Source organism: Leptinotarsa decemlineata, unplaced genomic scaffold (assembly GCF_025532065.1).
Source record: "Leptinotarsa decemlineata unplaced genomic scaffold, Ldec_3_MD MMD2_P_RNA_scaffold_2, whole genome shotgun sequence".
Taxonomy (NCBI): Eukaryota; Metazoa; Arthropoda; class Insecta; order Coleoptera; family Chrysomelidae; genus Leptinotarsa; species Leptinotarsa decemlineata.
This window is the reverse complement of record NW_027412529.1, coordinates 16,085,124-16,110,609: the sequence shown is the minus strand read 5'-3', so window position 1 is coordinate 16,110,609 and position 25,486 is coordinate 16,085,124. Positions and strand designations below refer to the sequence as shown.

The 25,486-nt window shown below is 34.5% G+C and overlaps 1 protein-coding gene across 2 annotated transcripts in view; it reads left to right on the top strand.

Annotated features, from left to right (window-relative positions):
- Positions 1 to 24,605, top strand: part of LOC141479906 (cytochrome P450 9e2-like) — a 31,140-nt gene extending 6,535 nt beyond the window's left edge. For both annotated transcript variants that reach the window (XM_074184240.1, XM_074184236.1), the window contains exons 2-9: positions 1,691 to 1,893; positions 8,285 to 8,448; positions 14,228 to 14,559; positions 14,836 to 15,040; positions 19,716 to 20,047; positions 20,324 to 20,528; positions 23,708 to 23,947; positions 24,136 to 24,605. In XM_074184240.1, coding sequence (XP_074040341.1) covers positions 1,691 to 1,893; positions 8,285 to 8,448; positions 14,228 to 14,559; positions 14,836 to 15,040; positions 19,716 to 20,047; positions 20,324 to 20,528; positions 23,708 to 23,947; positions 24,136 to 24,572 — 2,118 coding nt within the window. In that variant the 3' untranslated portion in view covers positions 24,573 to 24,605. The remainder of the gene's footprint in view (positions 1 to 1,690; positions 1,894 to 8,284; positions 8,449 to 14,227; positions 14,560 to 14,835; positions 15,041 to 19,715; positions 20,048 to 20,323; positions 20,529 to 23,707; positions 23,948 to 24,135) is intronic.
- The last annotated feature ends 881 nt before the right edge of the window (positions 24,606 to 25,486 follow it).

Here is a 25,486-nt window from a genome sequence, read left to right as displayed (position 1 = left end):
TTCAGCATGGTCCTGCTGCTGGATGAACAAGAAACATCTGCGGGACTAACCTCTGTCAGGCATTGTTTGTATCATTGAGTATCTATCATTAAATTCAGAAAGGAAACATTATTTGGATCAGAACTCAAGGAAAAATTGATGACAAACCGCGGAAACGTTTTTCTGGCTATTGGTCTCATCAGCGTTTTCTGCACTTGGTTGCAGAAAACGGAAAGGAAGCACAAATGAACTGAGTCAACAACAGAAGCCTGCCGCACATTCGTGATACTGGTCAGCAGACCTAGAATTCTTAAGATATCCTAACATTACCACGGAGGCAGCTACAGCTACCTGCGTGACTTTCGAGTCCAGGATATAAATATAAAAAAAGATTTTTTATTGAGTGTCTATTATTGATTTCAAAAATGAAAGGTTATTAGGAACAGCACTCAATAGCACTTCTGTTTTATATTTATATCCTGGACTATGAAGTCACGCAGGTAGCTGTAACTGAATCCGTGGTAATTTTAGGATATTCTAGGAATTCTAGGTCTCCTAACTATATCACGAATGTGCGTCAGGATCCTGTTGTTGATTTCGTTCTTTTGTGCTTTCTTTCCGTTTCTTTCCAAGTGTTGCCCATCTTTGCACTTGGCTACACCGCGCTGATGAGGCCAATAACTAAAAACACGTGTTCGCGGTTTGCCATCATTTTTTTTTAGTGCTGTTCCAAATAATCTTCAATCGGGTATAATTCAATATCCAGCGTGGTATTAGCCAGGAAAGTAGTCGTTTTTAGCGGGTATGTACCAGAACCTACGATATTGTTAGTTGAGATGAATGTTTCGAAATAGAATTATATTTTGTACACACTTATGTATATCACTCACTCATTCATTGCTTCGTCTTGAAGTTCTGACACACCACGAGAAATTAAGACCTGACTAGGTCAATTTCCTGTGAAAAAAGTCATACAAAAAAGCTTTGATGGAAATTTTTCATTTCATTTTTTTAATGTGAGAGAAAAATTATGCTTCAAAAAAACACCCCTATATTTTACGTTGTACACGTTGTACTCGTACATAATATCAATTTTCGTATATTTCAATGTTCATATGAATGAAATTGCCTAGAATTTTTTTCTTTCGTGTAAATAAATGTGCATGTGGAAGTAGTTGTTTGAAAAGGCTTTTTTTCCAGTTTGTATGTGAAAGTAAGTTATTTGTAAGATTTACGCTTTTTTGAATTAAAAGTTTATCTTGAACTCATTTTAGTATCACTGAAGTTTCAACACCTAACGGTCATTTTTAACACCTCGACACATGTTTCAATCGCCTTTTCAAGAGGAAGATTAAACTTCTTGATCTTTGCTCTCTTCCTTTGGAAGTTTTCCACAATTTTTTGTTTAAAGATTACCTGAAAAGTCATACTTGGCAAAATTTCCATAATCAAGCCTTTATTTATAAAATGGCTGGAGTACATCTTCTACCACAAAACTAAAATTCAGGTTCACAGTGCACGGTTATATTCAATACATTACAATGATCTTGAACTTTGAATAGAAATTTATTGAATTCATCTTTGAATTACCTTCTAGTTAGTTTTTTGTTCAGTAATATGAATCATCATCATTATAATGTGGGTGAATAAATTGTGAAACCGAAAATGACTTTTTCATTTGTTTCGTTATTTCTCATTGAGACTATTTCAGATGCTGCCGTTGATTATAGGAGTGGCTTTACTGGTCACTCTATTCTATTATATGTGTGTCAAACCCATGTACTACTGGCAAGAAAAAGGTGTAAAACAAACAGACCCTGTATGGATATTTGGGGATAATTTGGGTACCACATTCGGAACAGAAAGATTCATTGACATGGTTGATAGATGTTACAATAAGTTCTCAGGAAATAGGTGAGTTCCGAAATTAGACATAGATATAGATTTATCTACTGAAATCCTTCTGAAAAGGATTGTCTTTTTTGACTAGTTACGAACAAAGCGTTGAAATTATTCGAGATAGCAGTGAAATCCCAAGTGAAATCTTATAACATTGTATTTTAGATATTTTCGATTGAAACTTTGTAGAAATGTTAGAATTTTTTATAATTATAATGTCAATGGAATCGATAGTGAATTGTTGAATGATAAATGTTGATAAACTTTTTATCAAAATTGTGAAACATATACTGTTGGATGAAACGATGAAATTTAAAAAACGCGAAAGATATGATATTTATTGCATGTTCAACTGGAAACGTATCAATATAAGGTTAGAAACAGAAATCGGTTGTGATTTGAAAATTCAAAAAAGAGGTCTATTTGGCCTAGGCCGCTGAAGCAATAAGTCAGTTACAGTTGTAGGTATCCCAAAGGAGTGATATATTGAACTGAAATAATTCTGTAAAAAATTGAAGATTTCTTTTTCGAATGGGAATATGAGAAGATAGTATCAAGGTGACTTCTGAGTTCTCCCTGGAACAAAAACCTATTCAACGTTTGGGTTAGTAGAGCCACACTGCACCGCCCTCTTTTTAACCTACCGGCATTGACTTTTTGTCAAATCTTATCTCCATCTTGTCGCTGGAGAGCTGTAATTTGGATGTGATGAATTAGTGAAAAATTTCCACTCTCTTCTTCAGGCCACTCACATATTTCTTGAGATTCAGAGGATGAGCTACCACACATTACGTCTATCGGAAGTTTAAATTTCGATCGGTTGAAAACATGGATGGTGTGTAACCTGTCGCGTCAAGTTGGGAGTTCCGGTATGCTCACAGAAAGAGAGAAACCAAAATCTTTGCCTTTCGTAGAGAAACATCGAGAGGTAGTTATTCATGATACCATTATGCATCTCAACCATTCCATCGGAATGTAGGTGGAGAGCGGTTCTTCTTGTCTTCTTCATTCCCAATAAAGTCATCATTTTCTTCCATAAATCCGATTGGAAGTTGCAGTTCCGATCTCGAAGAACACAGGTCACTGCGCTTACACCATTCCTCCACGCCACGACGGCAATTGACCCAATAGTACCTCTCACGTACTCTCGCTAGAGTTATATGTACTCCGAAATGCCCTACAGTGCGACCATCGTGGAGCTGTTCAAGAATACTCGGGATATACGCCTTAGGAATTTGTGAGTTTTTTTATCCGAGCTTTCCCATTTCCGAGCGATTAAGGTCATTTCGAATGCACATGGAGTCCCATTGGTGCCAGTAACCCTTTTTCTGCTGGCCGCGCTTGGAAATCTCTTGCCATTCCGGCCTCAATGCTCTCCAGTAGTATCACCATCGGAAGCTGGTAACGATCGTGCCACACCAGGTGATTTCTCACATCTTCTATATGTATCTTCAGACGAGTGACCCTTACAGGTTGCTACCCTCTGGGTCTGGGAACCCAAAGCAGCGGAAGGAAGTGGAGCTCATCTCCATATGAGAGCTGTCCATGAAAGAGTATCTGCCTGCTTTCTGTTGGTCTGTTGCTTTCTATCTTATAAAACATATCATCATTCCAGAACTCATTTTTCCAATGAGATATACTTTAATCCGGCTTCACTGAACGTGTTTGATGGAGAAATTCGTAACACTCTTTCAGTTATATTGAATTATCAGTTGAACAGCAATTTATGTATTCAGGCTACTCTTCCGATCAAACATAAACATCTAGATTCACGCAATCATAGATCTTCAGTCACCTGCTTTTCTCTCTTCAACTCAAAGTGTGACTAATATGACTAATACTACTCTCTTTTCCACTGAGAAACATCATGAAGGGTCATATATCTTACAAACTAATCAAGGAGTACCAAAAGTTGAAAGAAATGGTCAGCAAACTTCGCGGAAATTGTATTCAATTATGTGTTAGATTCGGCTAGAACGCCTGAAGAAAAGGCATGTATAAAATCAATGTCATCAAAAAAATAAGAGCTTGATTAAATGCCTCAACAGTTTTCTTCCTTGGCATATTATTGAATATAACGATAAATATTTTAGAATTGTAGACTAGGTTCCAATATTTCTGTTCAACAAAAATGTATATGTGAATCATAAAAAAGTGAAGGAGGATTTTATGGTGTTTAACTTTATCATTTATTAGTTGAATAATTCAAAAGATCCGAGTAATTTCTGGCCAATCGTTGGAGAACCATATATTTCCGTAATTATGATGGGTTTTTGATGGATTAAAATACTTAATTTGTTTGCTTCTAATTGCCCTGAGTTGATGATACTGAAATCATAGTTTGAGTTATTTTCATGAAGATACATAATAACATTTTAATGGGTGTTTGAATTCAATCGTTGCATACATCAATGCTATATCGAATATTTGAAATATATCTGTCAAAATTCATTCGGTTGCAGATTATAGTCAGGTCGTCAAAGTATTTGTGGAAAGTGCAAATTTCGTTATTTCAATAATTTTATTTCAACAGTTCGGACTTCCATTGTCTAATGTGATATAAATTGATTTGAAATTCTTAAAAAACATATAAGATTAACCCGAAAATAACAATTTTATTGAAACAAAAACCTGAAATTACCAGGAAATTACATACAAGCTACAACCAGAAAATCAAAAATTGAAATATTGATGAAAGCTGAAAATTAAGAAATATTATTAACAAAAATGAAAAATAAAAATGAAAATTGGAAGATTCCAAACCAAGTTACGTCACGACGTTTCGATTGTTAGTATCCACAATCGTCTTCGGGTGATAACTAAACTTATTCCTCTGAGATCTGACTATTTATAGGTCATTCAGGCGCTTTCACCTTTCACCTATCCCCTCTTACCGCTTCATTGGTTTCAGCGGGAGATGTACGTTTAGCGGGAGTTGGTCGTTTTTCGCTTGATAAGAGGTCTCCATATGTTACGTATCTCTATGCTAGCTTGATTAAATGCGTTGTTGGACAACATATACGCGGCTTCCTTGAATTTTCTCCTGAACCAGTGTTTCTCTTTGTGGATGATTTCAGCAAGAGCCCGCTTGATATTATGTTGATGAGTTCAAACATGTTCTGCTATTCTGGATTTGCTGGTTCCTCCTCGTTGTTTGTGTTTCTTGTGCTCAGCAATGCAAACTTTCAATGGCCTCTTAGTTTCACCAATGTATGATTCTCCGCACACTAAGAAGTTCGCTAGTGTAGAGATACGTAACATATGGAAAGCTCATATCAAGCGAAAAACGACCAACTCCCGCCAAACGGTCATCTCCCGCTAAAACCAATGAAGCGGAAAGGAGAAAGAGGGGATAGGTGAAAGGTGAAAGCACCGAATGACCTATAAATAGTCAGATCTCGGAGAAATAAGTCCAGTTATCACCAGAAGACGGTTGTGGATACTAACAATCGAAACGTAGTGACGTTACTTGGTTTGGAATCTTGAAATTCTTATTTTTATTTTTCATTTTTGTTATTAATTTTTTTTAATTTTTAGCTTTTATTAATATTTCAATATTTTATTTTCTGGTTGAAGCTTGTATGTTACTTCCTTGTAATTTCAGTTTTTTGTTTTAATAAAATTTTTATTTTCGGTTAATCTTTTATGTTTTTCAGGGATTTCAAATTAATTTATATTATATTAGACAAAACTCCGAACTGATGAAATACACCACGAAACATTGTCAACCACCTTCAAACAAATCATTAATTTTGTTCAAATCTGATATACTTCATGATATCTCGGATTAATATAGTTTTGTATGACATATTAGAACAGTTCATTACATTCGTTGATTCGTACAAGTTCAATTTTCTGTTTAACTTTCCATAACGAACTCGTAGATTTCAATTCAAAATTAACTTGGAGATTGAAGTTTCCCAAATGTTCATTTCTAATACCTAATTCGAAACCTCGTATTATGCCTGATTTTCGTTTTCTTCAGTTGCCTTTCAAAATTTTACGAGAATAATTTGTTTCTCGCGATTTTTTAGACTAAATTTGTTCACAACAGTAATATTCAGTTTGCTCGAAAAAAATATTTATGAACGAATCTTTCTTCTGATTTTTTCATGTTGATTGTATCAGCTCTTTGAAAGTTTGATTCCAGTGGATAATCAGGTTTAAATAACGTTTGTTATAGTTAATTTTCCGGTTTATGTTTGAATTTGAAATTAATTATGTTATTCTCTATAAGCTTCCAGTTTCCAGTGAAATATTTTTTTTTCGGAAGACAATGATCTGATTCAAATATTCTAATTTGTTATTTATTTCCTTAGTTCAATTTTCAGTCTCTCCTTCGTGTGATTTCATAAACGTATATGATTTTCCTGATGTTGTAATACGATTTGTGAAAAACTTTGTTATCATTTGTTTTATGTAAGCACTTTTCTGACATCTCATTCAATAAAAACATAACTTTTGTACGCCATGCTTCTATTATGAATCATGTCCATTTTGAAAAACCCAATGCACTGATAACTGAATCTTTCATACTATCATTCAATCTCAAAATTCTAATATAACACATATTGTAAATGATACGAGTGGAGCTCAATACACATAATTTTTCAGTATCTCATTACTATAAAGTGTATTTTCTGCGATAGAAAATGTACAAAACGTACACAATAAAATTAAATGTATCATCGACGTTGTTTAAAAACAATGCAGTCAGGAAGAGAAGTCCATATAAAGTAGTTCGACATGTTCAAGTATGTGGAGAAAATGACATATTTTAAACAGATACAGATTTATCATCTTTTAGTAAACACTACAATTACTAATTTTTTCCCATAATGACTTTTCTCAAATTCTGGATATATATATATATATATATATATATATATATATATATATATATATATATATATATATACATATATATATATATATATATATATATATATATATATATATATATATATATATATATATATTATAAGGCACACAAATAATCGTTAAAATTTTTTTTTAACAGATATCATGAACTGCGAGACCGTATTAGATAATTTTTTATCTGTGAATGAATTTTTACATGAAACATTTGCTTCATCTCACATTAATGCTGAGAAGCATATTTCTCTACCAGAAAAGTTGCAATGTTTTTCAAATTATACAGGGGGAGGTGCTTTGTCCTCAAAAGAAAATTCGATGTGGGACTATTTATATTTCGGGAAATGGTTAAACTAATATCAATAGGTAAAATGTATAAACATCTTGAAAAAGTGACATTTTTCAGCATGTACATACTCACAACATTTTGATGTACAAGTGTTATTTGTTTTCTTCACAGTCAGTTAAAAAATTAATTGAACCAAAAAAAGAAATTTTAATAAAAGGTATTCGTTGGATTATTTTTCACAACCTTTGACGTCAATTTTCTCAACAAGAATGTGTCGATGAACTCAGTTTTTTTTATGGCGATGAAGCACTATGAAAAACCACAGTATATCGCTGGTATAGTGAATTCAATCGCGGTCGTAATTCGGTCGCCGACGAATTTCGTGAAGGTCGTCCAAAATCGGTTATTGTGCCACTAAACATCGTTTCAGTGCGTGAACTAATAATGCAAAATCGTCATGTGACTTATTATGAGATAGATTCTGCATGAACAGTTGTGAAAAAATTTGTTCTCGTTGGATAACCCATAATTTATCAATCGCTCAACAAAAGGCTCGCGTCAAGTGGTGTGAGGGAGTTATTTGAAAGTTCGACCGTGATACTTCAAAAGACTTGTATAAAATAATAACCAGTGAAAAATCATGAATATATGCGTATGAGCCGAAAACAAAACAGCAATCGACCGTGTGGATATTCCAGGACGAAATCCAACAAAAGTGGTTCGTGGAAGAAGCACAGCGAAGCAAATGGTCGCCTATTTCTTCGGCCGAATGGGTTTTGTGACTACTGTTCCACTTTTGCAACGTAAAACAGTCAATTGTGATTGGTACACGACCATTTGTCATCGAATTGATGACTCATCCTCCTGATTTGGCACCCAATGACTTCTTTTCGGTTTTGAATCTCACAGAGGTGAACTGCGTAGTCAACGATTTACGAACACCGAAAAAGCAGTTGGAGCATTCAAAATCCATGTTTTGGAGGTGTCTCAAGAGGAATGGAAAAATTGCTTTGACAATGATTTGAAGGAATGGAATTATGTATTGATCATTAGGTAAAAATTTCTAAAAACGATAAAGCCATTCAAACGTGTTTGTTATTATTTGCTATTCCCAGAATATAAATAGTATCTCTAATACGTCATGTCTGATTCCATTACTTATTGCCACTTTCTGTCGAAGTATCTGACAATATAGAAAACTGATAAATTGTCATTTCTGCTGATATTGCATTTTGGTTCCAGATATCACGGAATATATGAAATGTCTCAGCCAACTTTATTGATAAAGGATCCAGAACTTTTGAAAAAAATCACCGTTAAAGATTTCGACCACTTCATGGACCACAAACCTATAGTTCCAGAGGAAGTAGATCAATTATGGAACAAAAATTTATTTTCATTGAGAGGTAGGAAAAATATCAACTCATCAGTTGATGAATATTCCTTAGTTTCACAGAACTATTGAATATTCGAATTGAGTATTTTGCAATCAAATATTTCCATAACAATAGAATATCACCGTTTCATCACTATAATTTCATTCTTCATACAAAATCATTCTTTTGATAAAACTTTCAAGAGATATTCTGACAAGCGGCTCACGTACACAACATTTCAAACCATCTCGTTAACCGATTTGATAATGAATAATATCCTGAAGCGGTTTTCCACCAAATGCATATTTTTAGATATTTTATAGGAGATGAAAATAGAGGGTGGTCTCCTGTCTCTGTTATTGTACCTGTATTGTCATGTACCGAGTTTTGCTTCTCGGGTTGAGCGGCCTGATTGCTTGTGCGAAGCGATAAAACGGATCTCCATGTTGATGGTAATCTTTGCGCATCATCCCTCTTGTTCATATTATTAGGTCGTTTTTCAATTTCGATAGCCTCTCTGATTGTTCGCGAGTAAAAGTTTTCGTTGCTTGCTAGCATTTTTGTGTTATCGAAATTGATGTTATGTCCTGTTTGAAGTACGTGTTGGAAGAGAGAAGACGTGGTGACTTTTCCCTTAACTGCTAGTTTGTGTTCATCTTTGCGAATGTTGATTCATCTGTTGGTCTGGCCGATGTAAGTCCTGTTACAATCATGTCATGGTACTTCATACACTCCTTGTGACTCCAGTGGTATCTGATCCTTGAGATTACGAAGCATGGACCTTATTGTCCGTTCTGATACGAACGAAGTTGATATGTTGTGTCGGTGAAGAATTCTGCTGATTTTATCTGTTGTTCCTGCAATATATGGTAGTGTGGTTGTTATGACCGGTGTATCTCGAGTTTTTTGTTGTTTCCGTGTGGTCTTGGCAGCCGCTTTTATACTTCTTTCTGAGTAGTTATTCATTTGTAGAGTTGTTTCGATGGTGTTCAACTCTTGTGGTCTGTGATCGTTGTCTGCCAGCCTCCTCGAACGTGTAATGAGTGTTTTTGCCACCGCATGAATTTGTTTTGGGTGGTGGTGTGAATTTGCGTTTAGGTACCGATTCGCTTTATGGAAGAAATCGAAACCGAAGCAATAGCAACGTCACACTTGAAATCTAAACTCTGGCTGAGGTATGTCGATGACATCTTCGTGATTTGGTCTCATGGACACCAGGAACTTTCCTGGTTTTTTAATCACTTGAATGAAATCCATCCACGCATTAAATTTACGAAAGAAGTTGAAGAAGGCAACCAGCTCGTATTTCTCGATGTACTGATTATGAAAAAGCCGGACGGAACATTAGGTCACACGGTATATCGAAAGCCAACACACACGAATAGGTACCTAAACGCAGAGACAGGAGAGGCAGCTCAGGTAATAAGACCAAAACAGGTAGTCGAGCAAACACAGGTAGTGGCAGCAACGCAGGTAAAGGGAAACATCCATCCCTATAAATTGAGACACAGAGTTCGAACTAATCAGTCTAGTTGAAAAAACCAGACAACACCAGAAGATGGCAAATCAGACTTTGCCGAAACGTTGTGAAAATAATCCTTATGGGGAGAAAATACACAGAACACGGAGCGAAACCCGAGAAAACAGCTCATCATGAAAATACAGGATTCAATACCGTACAACTCATATAGGTTTACACGATAATGTTGTGCATTAATTCGTCAGAAGCTTTGGTCCCAGAGCGCAGACGCCGCAAAAATATTTATACACATATGTATATATATATATACAACTATTCATAAAGGTTGGACGCAAAAGGTTAAATTCGATATTCCTCTTAAAATAAATAAGTAACAATAATCTATAGGTGTCTAGCTTTCCCCACTACTTGCGTGTCTTGATGCCTCCCTGGTCGTTGAATGAACTGTCGTGAAGGCTGGTAAGTTCCCAGATTCCCTTTCTGTCTTCCAAGAATCAGTGTCATCCAAAATCTAGCCGTACCAAACAACCCTCATGAAGAACCAAAAACAATGTATCAGATAAGTATCGAACGTTTGCAAAAGAAACTAAAAACTACTGGAGGTCAAATCTCTTCAGAATTAATGATTACCAATTTCGAACCATTAAGATTCATTGAGATGGTCTGATCTTCCTAAATTTATTAAATTTTAACGTTAACGAAATATAATAAGAAAAGCCAAAAGTGTTTATACTGCCCCCCGTATATAAAAATAAGACATTATGATCTATATATCGGTTACAAGTGAATTAAGAAGCTATTAATGATAGTAGCAGATCTGTCTAGATTGGAGTCCAATCATAACACTCCTGAGGTCCATCCGGTATATTAATGCATTAGAAATAATAATAAATGGGAACGACTATGAAGACTATTGAAATGAATTAGGTAAAGTAACTTTCTCAATCACTTCCTTATTTTTTTCTTCATGGCAAATCAGGTAATCCTCTTATTTTCAATATATTTTATGATAAGAAAACATCGGATATCCAACTATACAATAAAGTACCACCGGTTTACTAAAGCCTGATTTTGGAAATATTACTTGAAAAGAAACACAATCATGAAATTCATGTGTACAAGCAACTATCTGTCTACCAGAAAGAAGGTGTTGCTTTACACTTAGAAATTCTTTGACGAGTTTATAAATTCCCTCTTTAATAACTATGTCTAGGCAAACCGAGAGTAAATCATCATATAAGTGACCTACCTTCTTTTCAGAAGAGTTGTTTTTTTTTCCTTCTTTCTGTTTCTGATCGTATACGTAACTTTGTGAATGTTAAGAGGCAGAACCTTGCGCCTTTGTTTTGTTGATCTTCTTATGATTTTATGTAAACGTTAGAATTTCGATAACCACTAAAATTTAATGAGAAAATTTGTTCGTAACATTTTTTTTTCATTCCAGATGTAATATGGCGTGACTAATTTACGTATTGTTAGCTTTATTATTCCTCCTAAGAGTGCGAAAATAGTCATCCCTTCCAAATTCGCAACGATATATTTGGAACAATACCCAATACACACTTTCCACTGAGAATACACTAACATACACTTTTGTCTATTTTCCACTATATTTCTTTATTATTGACCGGTTTCGGCTATTACACCATTTGAAAATGGTGTAATTGCCGAAACACCATTTGAAAATGGTGTAATAGCCGAAACACCATTCGAAAATGGTGTAATAGCCGAAACCGGTCAACAATAAAGAAATATAGTGGAAAATAGACAAAAGTGTGTTCTAGTGTATCTTCAGTGAACATGAATTTCCACAAAATAAACAAGTTGTCAATCGAAGAAGTGACACACTTTCCACTTATTATTTATCCAAATAAACCTACTCCAGTCAGGATGTTTGAGAAAACATGTATGTCTATTTGGAAAATGCTAACTATCACGTACAGAAAAGGGCACTCATCTCCAAAAAGTGAGAGGACCTCGGTTTTCTTCCTTCCTCTTGATTTATCAATCTCATTTAAAAAAAAACAATCGACTACGTTGATTAACAACTTGCTGTCACTATTTAGGACCAATAGGGTAGCAAGATAGAAAATAAGTATTTTTGATCAAAGGAAAATCTGGTAGAATAGTTGGATATCTGTACAATACACGAGATACAATAGAAATGGCGGCGAAAACACCGTTGTTTTTACAGAAAAATCACGGAAACTCTTTGAAAATGTGGGTTGGGCACACTGACAAACCAGATGTGTCCCTAGCTGTGACGTTAATTTCGTCATCAACAAATGACAATTCTGTCGATTCCATAATAAATAAACGAACAATATCTACAATATTTACAAGTGAATTCAGACCTATACAAAAACAATGTCAACGACGATCTTCATTTCACTATTTTGAGAGAATTATGAGCAGCAAATTCGGAAACTTGATAAATTTGCTATGAAGGAATATATCCAAGAAAAATACCCTTGCGTAATTCACATTCTTCGATTATACGGTTATCACTTTTTGCTAATCCAGCACTGCCCACAAGAACGACGATGGACGATGACCTAGGAGGACAACTCCTAATGCTGTGGGTCTACACTCACCTCCCCTACTCTACAGATATTTAAACCAAAACGATTTTGAGAATTATCTCTTGATCAATGATGAGTATTCCACGTGATGAAAATTCGATAATTCAGTACCATATTTCCGTCTGGCAAAACAATTTCAAGGAAAAAGTTTTCGTTTTCCTTGTGTATAATTTTTCTTGTTTTTTTCCTATCACCATATCAGAGCAGTTAACAAATTTCTAATTTATACTGGTGTATCAGATAAGCCGTAAATTTCATTTCAGATAATATTTAGGGATATTGGATTTCCAGTTGCAACTGTCAATAGATTGGCCCTCCATTGCAAAGCTAAAACGCACCATATTGCTTAAAAATTGCAGCTAGATAACCGTCAGAAAATGTTTGTTGTTAATTAAACACATACTTTAGATTACAACAGCATAACTATTTTCAAAAAATTAATGGATGTAGCCGTTACTATGTGGTAGGAAATCATAATGAAAAAAAGAGAATTGAAACATTCTATGTTTTGTACCACTTTCATTTGTTACTAACGTTACTGCGAAGTTCGAAAATGTCTTTATAGGACGAAACTGCAGTAACACATAAGAGTGGTATAAAACATAGAAAATTTCATTTCTCTTTTCTTCATTAACTATTATCATAAAATCTTATCATATCGATCTTTCCTACAGGAAACAAATCACATTTCATTTTCACAAGGAAAAAATTAGCATTAACAAAATGTAACAACTAAAACGTCATATAACACAATACCAATATAATTCAAATCTAGGACTGTTCCTAAACAGTATCTCCTGATGGTGTTATTGTTTGGTAAAACAGGAGTCGAAAGTAGTCTTGCCTCCTACATTGAAACATCAAAAATTAATTAAAAACTTTCTTTCAAATCCATACTAAATTGTGTCGTAAATCATTGTTTTCGTAATAAATAATAATATTCAATGGTCGGTCGGTAGCCAAGCGGTTCGGCGTGGGTGATTTGTTCACTCACTCGAATTGACTGCCGTGTTGGTCGGTGGTTTAAGACCTAGTCTGAACGATCGATCTTCACTTGCTATCGTCCAACCCGTGTTAGGAATCACACGTTAAAAGGTAAGACCTCGTTAATCCCTAGCTCGCACAAGTTTCGACTTCTGAGGGTTGTCGTTCGTTGGGGTGCGACAGCTGGATTTCAAACAGATTTAAACAGGGCGTACTTTTTTACGAGGTGAATGAAATGGCACGTTGTTAGGAAAGTTCTTCAAGACATAAATAATTGAAAGCAAACATAGGATTATGCTGCGAATACTATTGAATAAAATTTATCTACTGAATCACAACGAAATTGGAATGAAATGTTTTCCTAAGTTTCTCAATTTACAAATTTCTTCCATGCAAAACGATTTTCTGAAACTTCGACTGCAATTTTCCATTAACCTCTTCGAGAATTGTCATCTTCCATAACCTAAAAAATCATTACATATATGGAATATAGATTAAATTATTCTACCCCTCATTTAATGTAGAAAGTGGAGGATCTCTAAAAATGGTAATGAATAAACTTCAATTTATGTTAGGAATCACACGTTAAAAGGTAAGACCTCGTTAATCCTTAGCTCGCATAAGTTTCGACTTTTGAGGGTTGTCGTCCGTAGGGCTGCGACAGGTGGTGAACGGAAAAACATACTTTTCAAACAGATTTCACAGAAATGACTTTTGATCAATGATTACAGATTTCTACTGATAACTCCTGTTGATGTTTTAGGTAAGAAATGGCGTGAAATGCGACCCATCCTCAGCCCATCCTTCACGAGTAGCAAAATGCGAACAATGTTCATTCTGATGTCAAAATGTGCAGAAGATTTTGTCAATCATTTTCTCAAGAAAAATCAAGATTGCTTCGAGTTGGAAATGAGGGATACATTTACTAGATTCACCAACGATGTTATAGCAACTGCTGCTTTTGGTGTTAAAGTTGACTCACTTGAAGCACCAAATAATGAATTTTATTTAATGGGAAAAGAGGCAACTAATTTCGGAGGAATTGTGAATATGATCAAGTTCTTCGGATTGGTCTTTTGTCCCAAAATTATGCAGGTAAGTTAGAAAAATGGAACCGAATTGTTTTTCGTTACAAATAATCAACTCATTATTAGAAGTATTAGATAAATATTTCTGTACCGTGATATCACGAACCCGAGGGCCTCTGATATGATAGGATTTGAGTAGCATTGCTGCAAAATTTATTGGAAATTTTCAGTTATGATATGCAAGAATATTGATTAAAAGTGACCAGTCAACACCTTGAGCTCCAGTCAGTTCAGATATGCAAATAAGCGTAACCTAACTTCATAATTCCATTTCAATTTGCAGTTTTTTGGAATATCATTCATTAGTCGTTCAGTGAATAATTTCTTTCGAAAATTAGTTGATGATACTATAAAAGCTCGAGAGGAAAATAACATCATCCGCCCAGATATGATTCATCTATTGATGGAAGCAAAAAAGGGAATTCATCACAATGAAGAAACTGTTGAAGTTGATACGGGATTTGCAACTGTTGAGGAAGCTAATATGGGTGAGTTTCAGTAAAAGCTTTTATTTTCACCATTGATGGTCCTCTGAATATGAAAAGGGGAACTGACATCTCGTTTTTTCACTGACAAGTGTTTCCTTGAGGGAATATATATCAGGTTTTTTACAAATATTTTTCGATAAAAACTAATTCAGTAATCGGTACTGATAATGATGATAACATTAGGCATATTTGAAGCAAATTTCATTTTTATTTCTAATAGTACTTTACCAATATGATGAATTGTGGGGGCATACTTGAAAACTGGTTGTGAATCAAATTATCTGAAAGAAAAGTCATTCTGGCCAGGCTCAACTTACCTACAATGTAGGTTAATGAACTGACACATATCAGAAAGCAATTAGACCCCTGGTTAATACCACGAAGGGCGTTGGTAATATAACTGTCGGAATTGATTTGATCAGCATTTGGGCACCATTGTTTTGAAGTCAGAAAGAGCTTCATTTTTTGAATCTGTTTCATCAGAAGCGAGAAATTTTCAATTTGACCCATGCAAATATTGTTCCCGTAGTAATCACGAATTTCAGATGAAACAGTAGTTGGAACTAATACTCTTAATCTCTGTATAGATACAAGGAATTTCATGAATTCCAACGGGTACCTAATTTTTAACTAGACGAGACGATATATTTCGCTAGATATACCTCAGTTTATACATTGGGGTGGAGTTTCTGAGGTATTTTTTGTCGGTGGTTCTCGTCCTAGATAGATTTTCTTTCAGCTCCGCTTGGTCCAGCTACACTTTCAGTTGTTTGAACACCATTTCTGTTTTATAAAAACTACGGCCAGCCGAGGCGTAAACAAGAATTGCTTCTGTTTTTTTTCTGTAAATATCTGGCGAGAACTATTTTGAAAATTCAAACGAAAGAGAAATGAAGCAAATTATCAGTATCAATAGTGGAAGCTATCAAACTAATAGAACTTGTCTTATCTACCTACATAGTCAATCACAAAAAACAAAATCAGATCAGAAAAAAATGCGCTTGTCCAGTAAATACGTTGGTTCAATTGTATGGATCATTTTCGTGAACAATTTCTCCTACACATTACAAACTTTGTGTAACTCTGTAACTGACTAAGAAACCGGTCTATCCGTAATCATCCCGACCAAATTAAATTGATTTCTGCTTTTAATATATATATATATATATATATATATATATATATATATAATATATATATATATATATATATATATATATATATATAAAAGGTAAGCATTTCTTCCAATCATCAGAACCTCGGTACTCTTCTCGAAAGTAGTTGTTTTTGAATTTATTATACGCTCTGCTGGCCCAGTTTCACCTTCAGTTTTGTTCTTATATCTTGATTTATAAAACCAAATTGGCCATTCATCGATATTGTAATGGATATTGTCTTCTACGCATATCGTTAACTTCTTCATGGATGATACCATTTCCTGAATATTCAATAAATTATCTTTATCTTAGGTAACACTTAGATCGATCATCACTTCTGGAACAATCAAACAATATCGCATATATCTCAGTTTGGCATATGCAGCAATCCTACTCACAATAACACGTTCTGCAATAAATATAGAAATCTCTTCACAAATCGTACAAGAATCTATAAACCTTTCTACCAGAGGATCAGCGACCATTTGTTTACCGTCGATGTAACCCTACTGTAAACGTTTCCTATCAAATTCAATTCACCATTTCCTTGGACTGTCAAACCGCCGAACTGTGACACGAGCCTAACTAAATACGACAAACACAGTACCAATAGCCAGATCATCAAAAACGAACTCAACCGAATTATTTCTAACTATCCTAGTCACACGGAAATCTACACTGATGCCTCAAAAACTAACGAAGGAGTAGGAGCTGCCTTAGTTACAACATCTTCATCGTTCTCATATAAATTTCCCTCAACTACCAGCATATTCAGTGCAAAGCTCTATGCCGTTTATCGTGCGCTGGTCTATGTCAATGCGACAGGTGGAGAGAAATATATCATTTTAACGGATTCACTTAGTTCCATAATATACGAACTTAAGCGCGTATATCCTTAAAATCCAATTGCACAAAAAATAAAAAGAGAACTACATCTGATCCAGCAATATGGGAAAAATATTAGTTTCATTGGGATCCCATCACATATTGGAATTCAGGGCAATGAAAAAGCCGACGATTGTGCTCGTGGCGCAATTACTTCTACCGAATCCGAAGTAGTTTCGAAAGTAGTATCTACAGATATTAAAACAATGGTGAAAACAGCGATAATCCAGAAATGGCAAAATCAGTGGCAAGTGTCCGGGGCAAAACTACGTACAATCAAATATGATGGGAAACCGTGGCCTGACGAAACAAACAACTGAAAACATCAAGTGCTCATCAATCGACTACGCTTAGGTCACACCAATCTCACGCACAGTTATCTCTTAAATCACACCGAAGAGCCAATGTGTGACATATGTGAAACAAAACTGAGGTTGAGCACATTTTCACTGATTTTCCAAAATACTGGGTGCAGCGAAATAACTTTAACTCTCCCCTAGATATCTACAACAGTATTGGCAGAAAATGTAATATTCCAAATATCATCAAATTTCTTAAATGTATCGATATTATAACAAAATTATGAGCATGTACCACTAGCTAATAATCACTAGGTTGATGCGAATTTGCTCAAATAAAAAAAATATATCGCAAATTTTCACTCAGTACTTATTCAACTATCCCAACAGCGAACGACAGACGAAATCTATTTATTATCATCAAAGATAATTTCCCTAATGTGACATAATCCTACTATTTCAACGAACGTCAATAAACGCAGATTTTTGCGATATCCTCACTTACTTGTTTCTAAGAATGTATTAGCAACATAATTTATCAAAAATCAATTGATAATTGGAATTAATAGAAATATTAACTACTGGAGCCATCTTGCGGCAGCGACACAACTACCCCAACTGGTCTACAATAAGACGTCTATATATATATATATATATATATATATTGGAATGAAGCGATATTGATTTTTATGTGGGTATTCCAAATGTGATGATCCAAGTATTACATTGTATAAGGTACCCAAGGTCTGGATAATTTATAACACATTCAATATACAAACGGAAGAAAACAACATATGTTGAAGGAACACGTGCATTTCAATATTGTTGAAAGAGCAATTTGAATTGTAAATTAAAATATAAAAACAAGAGATACCTCCCTTTCATTTCTCAAAAAATTAAACGTAAATACGAAAGGTATTCGCCGTCATTTTTAGAAATATTTTGCTCAAGCGAATTACGATCCAAAAAAAAAAGGGAATAGACTTATGTAAGAGAAATGCATCTAATATATTGATAATAATAATAATAATAAATGGGCTTTAATCATCGACATACATTATTTATGAAGAAGTAGATACAAAAATCAATGAGAGTGCAAAGTTCAGCCGAGGCTGTTTTACAACTTAACCTGCGGGATAGCATGTTTTATATAGAAATATAAAAATAATTACCTAGTATGCATTGATATATGTGAAGTTCATGAATCTTATGAGAAAGAAAAGAAATAAGCAAATGCTATAAATTTCAAAGTAAATATTAAAAATCTATTCAGATTGAATAAGGTAAAATATATAGCAAAACATACACAAAAGTGAGACAAAGGAGAAACCATATGAACAAGGCATAACATGAATATATTATCTACCCAGAAGACTACAGATATGTTCTCAACTTCTTCTTGAAATTATATATGAAGTAGTGTCTAAATTCACTGGGTTGAGCGTTATATTGTTTGATAGAGATGTAAATACAACTATGAGAAAAGCAGCATGTCGAGTAATTTGGAATAATAAAAGTGTGACGGTTTCGTATCCTCGAATTATTCTGTGATTTGAAGGTGTTTCATCTTTCATGAATATAATTTGGCTTTCTATGACATTTTTGATTTTTATCCAATTGAGTACCAATGAAGCAAACGTGTTCAATTGACGTAATATTCACATGGAAATACATTTTGTTCACAACATAATCACCGTTAATAATTCTATATTTGTATAAATTCACAAACAATTTTTCAAATGAATTAAACTTTCACGCGTTCGCATATATGCATATTTTATTGTTATCACAATTCACATCTACCTGTCGATTTGAATCATCACGTTTAGAGTACGCAACACTGTACCGTCACACAAACAGTGATATTAACGATATTCAGCGTTCTTTCAAAGAATCAGCCCACGTAAATGAAATCGAGTGAGCGCCATTGGTCAAAAGATTTGCATAATTATTCCACACGATAAGTCACTACAACAGTGTATAGGCAACAATTTCTGAAACAAAAGCGCCTCCCAGTATCCATCAGTGCACAGTCATCTGAAGTTTTATACCAACACCAAACCGTTATTTTTAACACTTCGACACGTGATGCACTGTTGGGAACCATTGGTGTAGTAATGAATATTACTATTACAGCAGGCTTTTTACCAAATCGACCATTGTAGTATTCACCAAGAGAACTAAAACGAAGGGTCTCGGACCTCTAAAACTTCAAGGTGAAGAAATACTAGTGTAATATCTGGGAGTATCATGGGGGCTAAAACCAGATTTCACAGAAATGACTTTTGATCAATGATTACAGATTTCTACTGATAACTCCTGTTGATGTTTTAGGTAAGAAATGGCGTGAAATGCGACCCATCCTCAGCCCATCCTTCACGAGTAGCAAAATGCGAACAATGTTCATTCTGATGTCAAAATGTGCAGAAGATTTTGTCAATCATTTTCTCAAGAAAAATCAAGATTGCTTCGAGTTGGAAATGAGGGATACATTTACTAGATTCACCAACGATGTTATAGCAACTGCTGCTTTTGGTGTTAAAGTTGACTCACTTGAAGCACCAAATAATGAATTTTATTTAATGGGAAAAGAGGCAACTAATTTCGGAGGAATTGTGAATATGATCAAGTTCTTCGGATTGGTCTTTTGTCCCAAAATTATGCAGGTAAGTTAGAAAAATGGAACCGAATTGTTTTTCGTTACAAATAATCAACTCATTATTAGAAGTATTAGATAAATATTTCTGTACCGTGATATCACGAACCCGAGGGCCTCTGATATGATAGGATTTGAGTAGCATTGCTGCAAAATTTATTGGAAATTTTCAGTTATGATATGCAAGAATATTGATTAAAAGTGACCAGTCAACACCTTGAGCTCCAGTCAGTTCAGATATGCAAATAAGCGTAACCTAACTTCATAATTCCATTTCAATTTGCAGTTTTTTGGAATATCATTCATTAGTCGTTCAGTGAATAATTTCTTTCGAAAATTAGTTGATGATACTATAAAAGCTCGAGAGGAAAATAACATCATCCGCCCAGATATGATTCATCTATTGATGGAAGCAAAAAAGGGAATTCATCACAATGAAGAAACTGTTGAAGTTGATACGGGATTTGCAACTGTTGAGGAAGCTAATATGGGTGAGTTTCAGTAAAAGCTTTTATTTTCACCATTGATGGTCCTCTGAATATGAAAAGGGGAACTGACATCTCGTTTTTTCACTGACAAGTGTTTCCTTGAGGGAATATATATCAGGTTTTTTACAAATATTTTTCGATAAAAACTAATTCAGTAATCGGTACTGATAATGATGATAACATTAGGCATATTTGAAGCAAATTTCATTTTTATTTCTAATAGTACTTTACCAATATGATGAATTGTGGGGGCATACTTGAAAACTGGTTGTGAATCAAATTATCTGAAAGAAAAGTCATTCTGGCCAGGCTCAACTTACCTACAATGTAGGTTAATGAACTGACACATATCAGAACGGAAGAAAACAACATATGTTGAAGGAACACGTGCATTTCAATATTGTTGAAAGAGCAATTTGAATTGTAAATTAAAATATAAAAACAAGAGATACCTCCCTTTCATTTCTCAAAAAATTAAACGTAAATACGAAAGGTATTCGCCGTCATTTTTAGAAATATTTTGCTCAAGCGAATTACGATCCAAAAAAAAAAAGGGAATAGACTTATGTAAGAGAAATGCATCTAATATATTGATAATAATAATAATAATAAATGGGCTTTAATCATCGACATACATTATTTATGAAGAAGTAGATACAAAAATCAATGAGAGTGCAAAGTTCAGCCGAGGCTGTTTTACAACTTAACCTGCGGGATAGCATGTTTTATATAGAAATATAAAAATAATTACCTAGTATGCATTGATATATGTGAAGTTCATGAATCTTATGAGAAAGAAAAGAAATAAGCAAATGCTATAAATTTCAAAGTAAATATTAAAAATCTATTCAGATTGAATAAGGTAAAATATATAGCAAAACATACACAAAAGTGAGACAAAGGAGAAACCATATGAACAAGGCATAACATGAATATATTATCTACCCAGAAGACTACAGATATGTTCTCAACTTCTTCTTGAAATTATATATGAAGTAGTGTCTAAATTCACTGGGTTGAGCGTTATATTGTTTGATAGAGATGTAAATACAACTATGAGAAAAGCAGCATGTCGAGTAATTTGGAATAATAAAAGTGTGACGGTTTCGTATCCTCGAATTATTCTGTGATTTGAAGGTGTTTCATCTTTCATGAATATAATTTGGCTTTCTATGACATTTTTGATTTTTATCCAATTGAGTACCAATGAAGCAAACGTGTTCAATTGACGTAATATTCACATGGAAATACATTTTGTTCACAACATAATCACCGTTAATAATTCTATATTTGTATAAATTCACAAACAATTTTTCAAATGAATTAAACTTTCACGCGTTCGCATATATGCATATTTTATTGTTATCACAATTCACATCTACCTGTCGATTTGAATCATCACGTTTAGAGTACGCAACACTGTACCGTCACACAAACAGTGATATTAACGATATTCAGCGTTCTTTCAAAGAATCAGCCCACGTAAATGAAATCGAGTGAGCGCCATTGGTCAAAAGATTTGCATAATTATTCCACACGATAAGTCACTACAACAGTGTATAGGCAACAATTTCTGAAACAAAAGCGCCTCCCAGTATCCATCAGTGCACAGTCATCTGAAGTTTTATACCAACACCAAACCGTTATTTTTAACACTTCGACACGTGATGCACTGTTGGGAACCATTGGTGTAGTAATGAATATTACTATTACAGCAGGCTTTTTACCAAATCGACCATTGTAGTATTCACCAAGAGAACTAAAACGAAGGGTCTCGGACCTCTAAAACTTCAAGGTGAAGAAATACTAGTGTAATATCTGGGAGTATCATGGGGGCTAAAACCAGACATGGTATATTGGCCATACACGATGGTAGTTAAACCCATGATAACGTACGCAGCTCTGGTCTGGTGGCCAAAGATGAAGCAGGCGACCGCCATTAACAAACTAGGCAAGGTGCAAAGACTTGCATATTCAGGAATGACGGGAGCAATGAGAACTACCCCAACAGCTGCATTGGAGACAGCAATAGACAGCAAGAGCGCACTAGGGGCTCTGACAAACCCAAAGGTGACATCAAAACTGGTCTGGGAATGCCATGAAGAACTGTATGAACTTGCAAACAGGAACAAATTAACTTTGTTCTGGGTGCCAGGTCAGTCAGGAATCACAGGTAATGATAAAGCTGATGACTGCGCTAGACGCGGATCATCAACTTCATATATAGGGCCTGAACCAGCTCTGGGGGTACTAAAATCATTGGTATGAAACCAGATTAGGGCATGGACCAATAAGAAGCACACAGAGTACTGGACAAAAGTACTTGGCAACAAACACATTAGAACCTTCATTAGGGAACCGTCCGAGAAAAGAACCGAAGAACTACTTCAACATAGTAGGAATTGGCTCAGAATAATTACAGAGTTACTAACCGATCATTGTCCGCTTAGAGGATACCTGAATACAATGGGGCTGTACAACGGAGACCTCAGCTGCAGATTATGCACCGAAAAGATAGAAACAGCTCTACACATCTTATGCGAATGTGAGGCACTGAATCATAGAAGGCAGGCAATATATGGACGTACAAAATTACGTCCAGAAGAATATGACGAACATCCAACCGGAATCTTTACAAACTAGTACAGGGAACGAGACTGATGAAATGGGTGTCATGAGAAGATGGGAGAATAAACGCAATGAGCCCAAGAGGCTGCAGTGTTTTCTGGAGACTTGGACAAGTCAGACAGCTCCCAAGGTACCAAAAAAAAACAAGGTATGAAAAAATTAATATTACTGGAGTTTTATCCCAACACGAAACCATTATATTCAACACTTCGAGACGTGTTCCAATCACCAAGTGATCATATTCAAGAGGAAGATAAAACTAGTTCAAAAGGAAAGTTGAAGTAAATCAATCTTTCCCTTGGAGCTGATCGAAACATGTGTCGAGGTGTTGAAATGACGGTTTGATATTGGGAAAAAGCTCCAGTGATATTCATTACCACTCCAAATGTTTCAAAAATTGCATCACAAGTACAGACATCTGAGTGAAATCAATCGAATTCAGAATTCATCGAATAGTTAGTCTCAGATCTTCAAACGTTAGCCCCATATCGTCTGATAAATATCGTTCAAAATTTGAACTGAAGTAAGTAATGTTATATTCAATTTTCTTTTAGGAAAAGGCCACATCACGGAACTCACTAACACAGATATCACCGCACAGGCTTTGATATTTTTTTTCGCCGGATTCGATTCCGTATCATCTCTCATGTGCTTCATGGCACATGAGTTGGCTGTGAATTCAGATATCCAAATAAGACTGAGAAAGGAAATTAATGAAACTTCAGTTTCATGTGGAGGAAGTATTACCTATGAAGCGTTATTGAAAATGAAATATATGGACATGGTTGTTTCAGGTGAGAAAAATTATTTCAGAATTTGAATTATTGAAAGAAATCAAAACATTCTAATAATTCATTTAGTTAGTTCTGCACCTTTCAGCAATGTCTTTTTTAAATTATCTCATTTGTTCCTATCTTTTCTATGTGCACATGATTTGAATTTCGTGACTGCAATTATGATAAACATATTTATATTTTTATAGAGACTTTGAGAAAATGGCCAAGTGCTTTGGTAACAGACAGAATCTGTACGAAACCTTACACTATAGTTCCAGTTACTGCAGATGAGAATCCAGTACATATCGAGAAGAAAACCTTGATAATGATTCCTATATTCGGGATACACCGTGATCCTAAATATTATCCTGACCCATTGCGTTTCGATCCAGAAAGATTCAGCGACGAAAATAAGGGAAACATCAATACTTTCGCCTATATGCCATTTGGTCTAGGACCCAGAAACTGCATCGGATCACGATTTGGCCTTCTAGAAACTAAACTCATATTCTTTCACCTCCTATTTCATTTTGAGTTAGTTCCTGTGAAGAAAACTTCAATTCCAATGAAACTTGCTAAAGGAACTTTCAATCTCATGGCTGAAGGAGGTTTTTGGTTGGGACTCAAACGAATGAAAAAATGAAATGTTTCCAAATAATAAATTGTTTTTGATGGACGATGAGTTTTAATGAGATATACAGGAGATATTAACACGTAACCTTTTTTAAAGATAATGGTCTTGAAATATGGTTGTTCTGATACAACTGATCCAAATTCAGTGAATTTATTGTGCCTTTTAAATAAGCGTTCATGAGTAATAATAAAAGTTGTTGTGAATAAAATTAATTAGTAGAATGTGTTGAGGATAGACACATATACAAAGAAAATATAAATTGACATTGAAACATTCATCACTACCAATCTTTCTACATAGCAGGATATGAAATCATCGTTTTCAAGGTGTTTATCAGTAACGTGTCTTTGTGACACTTCAATTCTACTCTAAAATTTCAAAACTCTAGAATTTGTACTGAAATGTTTGGGTAGAATATTGATTAACCTTGTAGAACTTTTGAAAAGGATGCAGTAGTTTATCAATTTCTATTCATTCAATAACATACTTATAGATCACATATTTCAAATAAAATATGACAGAGTTATCTCCCTGAATGTATGGGTTACACCTAGGTATGAAAAATACATGGTTTGTGCTTTCCCATCTATTCAGCACGATTATAAATCATGTACATCTCTTAAACATAAAATGTATAAGCCTAATAAATAAAATGGGTGAAACAGAAGGGTTATAAATTCTAATGATTTTACTGAGCTGTTGGCAGGAGAGCTAGGAAAATCTGTATTTCAAATTTAAAATATATTGATAAGTGAATGATAGCAAAGGTGAACAGTAATAATTTTGGAAACGAATTGGATTTCTTTATTTATAACTTTTTGAAGCAATTTTGAATATTCATATACCATTTGAAGTTTCAGGTTTTCAGGAAGAAGGTCGAACAAGTTTGGGCCATAATAAAGAGTACATCTTTGTGAATGGGT